The 10,816-nt window shown below is 58.0% G+C and overlaps 1 protein-coding gene across 1 annotated transcript in view; it reads left to right on the top strand.

The window, feature by feature from the left end:
* The first annotated feature begins 1,054 nt into the window (after positions 1-1,054).
* Positions 1,055-10,816, top strand: part of SLC6A6 (solute carrier family 6 member 6) — a 38,970-nt gene continuing 29,208 nt past the window's right edge. Inside the window, exons 1-4 of the mRNA XM_068982192.1 lie at positions 1,055-1,129; positions 5,449-5,694; positions 7,595-7,729; positions 9,013-9,247. Of these exons, the coding sequence (XP_068838293.1) occupies positions 5,466-5,694; positions 7,595-7,729; positions 9,013-9,247 (599 nt within the window). The 5' untranslated portion in view covers positions 1,055-1,129; positions 5,449-5,465. The remainder of the gene's footprint in view (positions 1,130-5,448; positions 5,695-7,594; positions 7,730-9,012; positions 9,248-10,816) is intronic.

Below are 10,816 nucleotides of genomic sequence, written 5' to 3'. Positions count from 1 at the left end.
TCTTACTTGAAAAACCTGGTAGGGACTCCTGAGGGGTTAAGTCTGTGATAGTGGGTCAGGTCTGTGACCTGGCTCACTGTCCTGGACAGGAGAGAGCTGGGTGGGAGAGCTGTTTACTTGAGAAGCTCACTGCCCTGGACAGGAGAGAGCTGGGTGGGAGAGCTGTTTACTTGAGAAGCTCACTGCCCTGGACAGGAGAGAGCTGGGTGGGAGAGCTGTTTACTTGAGAAGCTCACTGCCCTGGACAGGAGAGAGCTGGGTGGGAGAGCTGTTTACTTGAGAAGCTCACTGTCCTGGACAGGAGAGAGCTGGGTGGGAGAGCTGTTTACTTGAGAAGGTTCTGATTCCACAGGGAAAGATGAGGCAGAGTTGGGGGGAGGGCCCACAGCAACATCTCAGTTCAAGACACACCTGGCTGGCGCAGGGGCACTCGCGGTTGCCAGCCCCCCGCCAGCTCCGCAGACCTTTCCCCCTGGCTTCACTGTCCCTGTCGGCAAGCCTTGCAGAGGCCCCCGTAACCTTCGCCCCGGTGCCTCTAGCACTGGGCACACCAGCTGGGCACTCTGCCACCAGCCTCCTTCCACTCACTTCCCTGCTTGAGTCTCGACTCCCCATTAGGAAAACGGCCCTAAAAATTCCTGCTGCAGCGCTGAGGGTGTTTGAGGAAGGAATGCTGCTGCTGCTGCTGAGTCGCTGCAGCCGTGTCCGACTCTGTGCGACCTCATTGATGGCAGCCCACCAGGCTCCCCCGTCCCTGGGATTCTCCAGGCAAGAACACTGGAGTGGGTTCCCATTTCCTTCTCCAGTGCATGAAAGTGAAAAGTGAAAGTGAAGTCGCTCAGTCGTGTCCGACTCTTAGCGACCCCATGGACTGCAGCCTACCAGACTCCTCCATCCATGGGATTTTCCAGGCAAGAGTACTGGAGTGGGGTGCCATTGTCTTCTCCGGAGGAAGGAATAGAAAACTGTTTATAGGCAGCTCAGCCCAGACTTCAAGGACCCCTAAACCTGGTAGCTTGAAATTAGGAGGAAGCCAAGGAGCGTCTTGGAACCCCACGGCGTTGCTGGCGCAAGGTGAGATCTGAGCGCGTGCCGCAGCGGCCGAAGTGACGTGCAAATCCGTCTTCAGGTGCGTCTGGTTCTGGCTTCCACCCTGGCAACACGGGACTAGGAGCCTCATGTGGGAGTCTGGTCCCAAAGCCTCTGTGTTCGAGCGGATTCTCGATCACTTGTAGCTGTAATGAGCAAAGAGGAAGCTCTTAAAATGGGGAATCATGTGTCACGGTCGCTGCAGAATAGCCCTGGGCCTGGCGCCAAGGGAAACAGCACTTGGCCGGCAAGGCGGCGGGCCGCCAGGCCGCCTGCAGAGCAGGCTCGCCCCCAAGTGCTTCCTGAAGCAGGGGGCGCCCTCTTGGCGGGTGACGACCAGCAGTGAGTGAGCCGCATGGCGCGTCTGCCAGGACGGACGGGCTGGACCGGCCAAGCGACGCTGAGGGCAGAGCTGAGGGCCCCGGAAAGCCACGATTGCCGTCGTGCCCGGCTTCATGACCTCAGGAGCGTCGCTTGGCCTCTCTGGGCCCTGTTGATCTCGCCCTGTGTAGGACCAGCGCCTTCCATACCCTAGGGGCAGTGGACCCCGTGATAGTTATAGTGGTGACGATGGCGGTAATACTGGCGTGCACGCTTGTGCGCAGTGCTGTCTGCCGCTTTGCAGCCGCATGGACTGTAGCCCGTAGCCCACCTGGCTCCTCTGTCTGTGGGGAGTCTCTAGGCAAGAATACTGGAGCGGTTTGCCATGTTCTCCTCTAGGGGCTCTTCCTGACCCAGGGATCGAACCTGCGTGTCTAATGTCTCCTGTGTTGGCAGGCAAATTCTTCACCATTGAGCCACCTGGGAAGCCCAGGAATACTGGCAGATAACTAGTGAAGGGGTATTTGCTCTGGGAACCCCCTTGTTCAGTCCTCACAGCATCCCTGTGAGGTGGCCACAGTTATCCCTCTTCAGACTTTGACACACTGAGGACCCAGAGGGGTTGCGCAACTTGCCTGAGGTCACTCAGCTGGGAAATGGCCCTCAGCTTCCAGGCCAGGGCTCATGCTCTGATTCCTGCAGGGGCCAGGCTGCCTGCAGAGGGCCTGAGGCCTCCGTGCAGGGAGCCTGAGGCTGAGGAGTGGGCTGAACACAAAGGGGTTCCGTGGGGCCAGCGTCCCAGAGAAAGGGCCCATGCTGAGATCCAGTAGGCTGTGGCGGATGTCTTCTTCTGCTGGGAGAGAGGGAGCGCTGGGTAGGAGGGCATTGGGATCTGAAAGTGCTTTGTGAGTTGCTTCCAGCTGGGGTTTTGAGAACAGAGTGTAGGGGTGGGGTGGGCAGAGTAGCAGCAGGGGGGACCCAGGCGGAGGCTGGAGGGGATGTCCGTGGAGGGCTGTGGGGCCTGCACCAGCTGGTTGCCGGGGTGATGGAGACACGTGGGTGGATGTCAGGAACGTACCGGAGGCCGCATCTGCGGGTCGTGCTGCTGTGGGCTTCCATGGGTACGGGGCCGGTCGGATGCTCCAGAGGGGCTTGGAAAGAGCCTCCCCTCCGAGGGGGAGTCAGGGTTGCCTGCCCGCGGGTCTGACCTCGTCCGGGCATGTGTGCATCTCGAGTAAAGCTTGGGCAGGGCTGGGCTGTGCGTTCCCGAAGGCCAGCGAGCTTGTGACGGGGCGGCCACAGGTGGGGGGCCGTCCCTGAAGTACACCTCCGTGGACACCTTAGAAATGAGGAGTAGGGGCAACGCAGACACCAGGACATGACGGGCTCCTGGTTCAGCTACAGGCGTCAATAAGATGAGTTCCTGAGTGTGGGAAAGAGGGGCTGAAGTCTTATCTTACATGGCACCAGAAAGCCTGGAGCCGAGGGGCTCAGGGAGCTTGTATTTTGCCCCCTGGCTCACGTTTCAGGGCTTCCCAGGGGGCGCTAGTGGTAAAGAACCCGCCTGCCAATGCAGGAGACATAAGAGACGCGGGTTCGATCCCTGGGTCGGGAAGATCCCCTGGAGGAGGGCATGGCAACCCACTCCAGTATTCTTGCCTGGGAAATCCCATGGACAGGAGCCTGGCAGGCTACGGTCCAGAGGGTTGCAAAGAGTTGAACACAACTGAACTGACTTTGCACGCACACGTTTCCCGAGAGTTCTCTAGGGCCAGAGGGGGCCATGGGCCTGGGCCCAGAGCGCAGAGCCAGGACTCACGGTGGCTTTCGCAAGCGCTCACAGGCTGTATGAGCAGCCACCGGTCACCACCCCCTCCGCCTGGCTGACCTGGTGAAGCGCCTTCCGGCCCCAAGATCCAAGGAGAGCCTGAAAGGGCGGCACCAGCCCGTCTTGATGAGGAGACTCCAGGGTCATTCCCTGGAAAACATCTCTACCAGGAGGGAGTGGAGTCCCACATCCTCCAATTATGCTGCCGTCCAGCCGGGCCACAATGGGCCCAGAGATAACCATCGGGGGCTGCAGAGCTCCGTGCTGGAACAATGCTGGCCGCTCAGGCTATTTTTACAGTAGCGGTGCGCTCGGCAGAACCCCGCGTCGCCCCAGGGGAGCAGGCGAAGAAAGGCCTGCGGATGCCCCGCCGTCTGCGCTCCGGGAGACAGAGGAAGGCCCGGTGAGCCGCCGGGCGGCTCCAGGAAGCCTTTTCTCGGTCTGCTCACTGCCAGATAGCGAAACAATCGGGGTCCCCCACCCCGAGCCAGGGAGAGGAAGGAGGCGTGGGGGAAGCGGGGATTCTGTGTGCATGCGTGCCTCTCCTCCTCCGAGCACGGCCCCCGAGGGCCTGGCTGCAGGGGCCGGGGCCAGGGCCAGGCACAGCGTGCCCTCCTTGCCTCCCTTGGTCCTTGGCAGTTGTCACCTGGCCCGGCCGGACCTCCTTCAGGCCCCACGGTATCACGGGGTTGGGAAGCAGCAGAGTTGGGGGGTGCCACTGGGCTCCAGCTACCTGCGTACCTACTCTGGGAGCCAGCGACCCAGCCGTTCTTAGCTGACGACCTACTGTGCACCAGCTCAGGACACCCAGCCATGGGCAAGGCAGGTCCCGGCACCCTGCAGACTCTGTTCTAGTTGAAGAGGAGACTGTTAGCAAGGAAGCAACCAAGGCATTTTCAGCTCATGCCAGTGTAACTCGGTGCAGACTCAGATGCCCCTGGACAGGTCCAGGTGGCAGGCTGCCCTGTGCACCAGGGCGATGGCCCCCTCCGGTCCAGCGGATGGCCGCCATAGGAGTGAGTCCAACGTGGGGTCCACCTTCTGGTTTCTCCAGGAAACCTAGAAATCTCGACTTTACCCCGGAATCTGAGAGTCAGCACTGGCCACCCGTTTGGCTCATAAAGACCAGCAGCTGGCTCTGCATCAACACCCTCTGCCTTCATCCTTTTCATTCTGAAGTCGGGGAGACCGAAGCTCCCCGGTCTTCATGGTCCTCTGGCACATGGGGGTAGGAGGCACCTTCTCCTGCTGGGTGGGACCCGGATGCTCTTGCTCTCAAGGTCAAGCTGCCAGGAACACTGAGGACTCGGGGACCAGACGCAGTACAGAGAGGGGGTTGCCGCAGTGGCCGGTTGTAGACTTCTCGGATGAGGTCCGAGCAGGGGGCCACTGAGGGTGAGCATGAGCAGCTTAGAGGTTTGATAACTCTGGCCCCCTCGCCCTTGCTGAACCCATAGGGCAATCAGCAGGCCGGGGCCTGGGTGGTCCAGGGGTCAGGGTGGACCCGAGCACAGATGACGAGGGCTGGACTCGTGGGAACTACCAGGAGTCCTTCCAGAGTCCTGTCCCGGCGCAAATCCCTGTCCGGATGCTGCAGGCATGCGACTGGCTAAGAAGACGCCAGTGTATTTCATAAGCTCCCGTGGTCTGTATTTGATGGAAACCCTGTTTCCAAGTACTGAAACACATGCTTGGAAACACTGGAGCGTGAAAACATGCCAGCCTGAAGCTCCGTTCTTTAAAACCGTGAGGGGTGAGCACCTCCGCTGGGCCAGGGCCTGCCCCGCGGCACCAGTTTCTCTGCAAACCTGAGATTCGGAGACGATCTCTAGAGGATGCAGGCAGGCTGTGATCTGGAAGCGATGCTAGACCTGCGTGGAGGGTGTTGTGTTCTGCAGAGACACTGCCAGGGCTGGGTGGTTTTGCGTTCATCTCCCTGCAGGTGCAGAATGAGGGGGGTGGCATTTGGGGCTGGTGGATATGGGCCCCGGTGCTTCTGTTGGACAGGTGGCTAGGGGATGGCAGCTATCGGTCCCCAGATCCTCAGGCTCCCGATCACCTGGGGTGGGGGGTCCGAGGGGTGGACGGACAAGGGGGTGGCAGGCCCTCTGCCTCAGGCCCGGCAGGTCAGAGGTGGCCCTCGGGGTCGTGCCAGGACGCGCAGCCTGCCCCTTACTGACGCACGTCGGGGTCTGCTCTTTCCGCCATAGAAAGCGAGGAGGAGGACATGGCCACCAAGGAGAAGCTGCAGTGTCTGAAAGATTTCCACAAGGACATCCTGAAGCCGTCCCCCGGGAAGAGCCCGGGCACCCGGCCGGAGGACGAGGCCGAGGGCAAGCCCCCGCAGCGGGAGAAGTGGGCCAGCAGGATCGACTTTGTGCTCTCCGTGGCCGGCGGCTTCGTCGGCTTGGGCAACGTCTGGCGTTTCCCCTACCTCTGCTACAAAAATGGTGGAGGTGAGCCTGGGCTGGGCAGAGGGCGGGCTGGAGGGGTTGCCGGGGCACAGCGAGGGGGCTGCCCCGCCCAGCGTTTCAGGCCTCCGCCTCGACCTCCCCCAGGTCAGCCTGCCTCCGCTCCCACCGCGATCCTCGGAGGCGGGAGATGAACGTGGCCGGGATGGCGTTCTATCAGAGCCTTCCTGTGTGAGCTCGAGCAGATTCCTTACCCTCTCCTCCAGTTTACCGTCTCTGAAGGCCGCCACAAGGCCAGGCTCAAACCTCCAAGGCCTCGTAGTTCTGCACCTCCCCACTCCGCCTGACTTTAGAACTTTTTTACCCTTTGCTCTTGCTTTTCTAACTTAAACCAGTTGTAGTTCAAAAACAAGTTTCGTGTTTCCCACTCTGAATAGAAAACCAGTGTCTTTTGCAGTAATGGATAGGTATCCAGGACAAAAAAAAAGTACAACGAAGATGTTTTTAATTTTAATTTTTTCAGTTTTATTGAGATAGAATTGACATATAGCATTGTTTTAGTTTAAGACATACAAGATGACTGATGTCTTTACTGTGAAATGATCGCGGTAAGTCTTGTTGACATCCATCACCTCATATAGTTACATATATTTTTGTCTTCTTGTGATCAGAACTGGTAAAGCTTTACACTCTTAGCAACTTCTTTTTATTGTTTTTCCCCCACATGCGGGATCTTAGTTCACCAACCAGGCATCAGACCTATGCCCCTTGCATTGTGAGTACAGAGCGTTTGCCACGGGACTGCCAGGGAAGCCTCTTAGCAACTTTCAAACACACCATCTGGTGTATCGTGACTGGTGTGCAACCATGCTGTACACGACACGCCCAGGATGAATTTATCTTCTAATCGGAAGTTTGTGCCTTTTTGACCCTTTCGCTTAGCGATGGTATTTTCTAAACATAAGTTCTCTGTTTGGTCAGTTGGTTAGTTGGTTGGTCTGTTCTTTCAGTTTTTGTTTGTTGATTTTTTTTTACTTGCTGGAGGCCCTGAGTTAGCATCCTCTGACGTCAGAGGAGTTCAGGCTAGGCAGCACGTCCTGGAGACCTGCTGGTCAGTAGGAGCTCAGCAGTAAGAACGCCCTCCCTGCTCCTTGTGGTGGTCTGTGACCTGGCTGGTAGCCAGCAGAGCCGGGCACACACGTGCTGCCCGCACGCCCGCATCAGAACCACCTTGCAGGAGGTCCTGCCCTTGAGCCTGGTTTCTTAACCTTCTGGAGGCTCAGGTGCCTCTGGGACTCTGATGAGTGCCCTAGACACTCTGGAACAAAGCACATACCCATCGGCCCAAGTCACCCACACTTTCAAAGTGTGTACGGACCCGCTGAAGCCAGTAGTGGACACCAGGTGGGAGCCCTTGCTCGACTCTTCGCCGCCCTCCTCGTACCCCGGCTCCCACCCCCGGCTGGAGAGGCACATCTCTCGCTTCCCAGCACCCTTCCCTGCTGGTTCTCAGCTTCCTGCCCTGGCTGGGCCACAGAAGGCCAGCTGAAGGCTGCAACCAGGAGGCCCATCTGAGCCAGATGTGAGGGCTGGGTGGTCCTTCTTCAGAGGGACAGACCTGCGGAAGACGGGCAGGCACAGAGCTTCAGCAGAGGCTTGGAGGCTTCACGCAACCGGGTAGATCGGAAGAAGACAAGAGGGCAGCCTGGAAGGGTGTTGCTGGCTGGACGAGAATTTTCAGCCAGGTCTGGGAGTCTGCCCTTCACCCTCGCGTCCCCGGGTCGGGAAGATTCCCCTGGAGAAGGAAATGGCAACCCACTCCAGCATTCTTGGCTGGAGAATCCCATGGACAGAGGCGCCCAGCAGGCTGGCTGGGAGGGTTTGGGACGGAGAATGTGCAGGCCTCGGCCAACCTGAGCCTCACCCCACTCTTCTCTCTCTGCAGGCGCATTTCTCATACCATACTTCATTTTCCTGTTTGGGGGCGGCCTGCCTGTGTTTTTCCTGGAGGTAATCATAGGCCAGTACACCTCTGAAGGGGGCATCACCTGCTGGGAAAAGATCTGCCCCTTGTTTGCCGGTGAGTACGGGACAAAGGCCACCCGGGGCCTGGCGTTCCTCGGCTCAGCAAACGCTTACTGTGCACCTACTATTTGCCAGGTACACTGGAGCCTCACGCAGGCCAGCTTGGCACACGGCGGCGGCTGCTCACTCCTCTCTGGGGTGTCAAAGGACGGGAGGCCCAGTAGCCGCTGAGCAGTAGGGTGTAGACGAGAAGGCTTTCAGGAGCCCGACTGTCTGGCTTCAAGCCCCGCTCCCTTGTTATGCTAACTCTCGTGACTTCGGGGAAAGTCCCTTCATCTCTTTGTGCCTCAGTTTCCCTCTCCATAAAATGGAAATAACACGCATACTTCTAGGCAAAGCAACAGAGCCATGTAAAAGCGCTTTGTACGCAAAGGAAGCTGCAAGCAGCGGCGGCAGCTTTGTTACCGCTGGGCTTCCCTGGTGGCTCAGATCGTAGAGAATCTGCCTGCAACACGGGAGGCCCAGGTTCGATCCCTGGGTCGGGAAGATCCCTTGGAGAAGGGAATGGCAACCCACTCCAGTGTTCTTGCCTGGAGAATCCCCACGGACAGAGGAGCCTGGCGGGCTACAGTCCACGGGGTCGCAAAGAGTCAGACACAGCTGAGCGATTAACATTTGTTATTATTGTAGCATTTAGTCCTGTGCCTAGTTCCCAGTATGTCCTCATAAGATAATACCGTCCTGATTATAACTGGCAGGGGTGGGAGAATGTGTGAGTCTGTTCACTACTCGGTCATCCATGTAAATCTACCCATCTGTCTATCCATTAAACCTTTCTTTTATTAAACTAGTCGATAGTTACACAATCCATGTGTCCATTCAACCACGCTCTCTCTACTTACCCATCCATCCATCCATCTACCTAACCTTCCGATCAACCACCATCCATCCAACAAAGTGAGTATCCATCCATCATTCCAACATCCAGCCATTCACCTGCGTCCGTCCAGCCATCCGTCTATGCGTCCATCCATTCATCCATCGATCTGTCCATCCATCCCTCCATCCATCCACCCATCTGTCCATCTGTTCATCCAGTCATCGGCCTACCCCTCTTCCGCACATCCGTCAGTTTGTCCGGCTGTCTGGCTCATCTGAGCATCCGCTATCTTCCTATCCATCCGCACAGCCGTGCGTTCCCCCGACACTTGTTTCCTGGTCCCTGTGGAAGGGCCCCGGCTGGCCCCAGGCCTGCAGACCCCAGGGGCTCCTGGTCGAGGGTGTGGCCTGGCGGGCTGGCCTCCCTCCGATGCCCGTCTCGCTTGCCCCCGCTCGCAGGCATCGGCTATGCCTCCATCGTGATCGTCTCCCTCCTGAACGTATACTACGTCATCATCCTCGCCTGGGCCACGTACTACCTATTCCAGTCCTTCCAGTCGGAGCTCCCCTGGGCCAAATGCAACCACAGCTGGAACACGCCCCATTGCCTGGAGGACACCTTGCGGAGGAACCGGAGCCTCTGGATCTCCAATGGCACCACCAACTTCACCTCCCCTGTCATCGAGTTCTGGGAGTAAGGCTGGCCTCGCGGAGGAAGGAGGGGGTGGGGTGGGGGCGGAGGGCAACCCTCCCCTCATCTTCTCCCTGGGGGTGTGGGAGCCACTCCCTCGCGGTGGGGTGGGTGGAAGAGGGGGTGCAGATTTGGAGATAAATCCATGCCTTTGGTCTCAGACAGGCCTGGACTCGAATCTCAGCTCTGCCATTTTATTGGCTGTTTGACCTGCAGCAAGTCACTGCCCCTTTCTGAGCCTCAGTTTCCTTAACTGTCAAATGAGGGCAATGAATCGTTGCTGCACCCATGGGATCTCTGTGAGGATTGTTTCCCAAAGGCAGGTGTATGTACCTATGTTGTCTGAAAGTGATATAGTTTTCTTAATGTATTTTAGAAAAAAATATATATAGTTAGCACATCAAACCTGTTATTGCCCAGAGTGGGGGAAAAAAAAAAAGCATATATGAAGCTTGAAGTAGTTACTCAAGTGAACAGCTGAGTAGATGGAGTGAAACATATGTATCAGTTAGCGTTTGCTGTGTAACACCCATCCTCACATTGGAGCAGCCATTTGTTTTCTTTGACTCATGGTCCTGCTACTTGGCAGTTGGGGCGAAGCTTGGCTGGGCAGTTCTTCTGGGCTTTGCTGGGCTCCCCCCGGTAGGTCAGCTGTATGGCATTGGGGTCACTCTTTTGGAGACTGGCTGGCTCCTGGCTGGGGTGCCACAGGCAGCTGGTCCCTATAGTCTCATCACCCTGCAGGCTAGCCTGGGCTTGTTCCAAGGCAGCTCAGCATCCCAAAACAACACACGGGAAAGCCCCAGTGTGAGAGCACTTATCCAGCTTCTGCTGGTACCATTTTTGTTAAGGTCCCGTTGGCCAAAAAGAGGCCTGAGACTAACCCAGACTCAAGAGGCAAGAGGTGGGGGAATAGGCTCCGTCTCGTTAGGAGAGGAAGGAGAATTACGGGCATGTTTTGAAGCTGCCCATGCTATAGCCAGTGAGACGCGTACACACGGGCCAGTCCTGGGGAGGGCGGAGCACGGAGGCCTGCAGTCGGGTAGCTCTTCGATGACGTACAGGGTCGTCCTTCTAACCCAGTGCTGGGAGCCCATCAAAAATGGATGAGTGCCTTGCTTTCCCTGCTCTCCACAAGCTGTTAAACGGGTACTCAGCAGCCCCTCCGACCCTGGAAGGAGCAGGCAAGGCCCTGCGTCGGGTGAGAGCCAGGGCAGGGAACGGTGTTAAGGGACGGACTTGTTGCCGCCAGACAAGACTCCCTCTCCTTCGTGTGTGGATTTGCTGCATCGAGGAGCCTCTCCCCCTCTTAGAATCTGGCCCCGGCGCCGGCCCACAGAAGAGGGAGCTAAGCGCTGGCTGTTCCCAGTCGATCATCAGGGCCGGTGAGGGGGGACTCAGGCTGGAAAGGGCCACTCGGCCACTCCCCCAGGTAATCCACGTCCCCCTCCTGACCTCAGGCCTTCAGGATGTGCTCACGTCCCGAGGCTCCTGCAAATGGGTTCTTTCCTCAGAGGTATTTTCCGCTTGCAGACAAAGACCTTTACAGGCACAACCCCCCGCCATCCCTTG

Source organism: Capricornis sumatraensis, chromosome 10 (assembly GCF_032405125.1).
Source record: "Capricornis sumatraensis isolate serow.1 chromosome 10, serow.2, whole genome shotgun sequence".
NCBI classification, from domain to species: Eukaryota; Metazoa; Chordata; class Mammalia; order Artiodactyla; family Bovidae; genus Capricornis; species Capricornis sumatraensis.
Note: the sequence above shows the minus strand (reverse complement) of the source record. Positions and strands in the feature narration are given on the sequence as shown.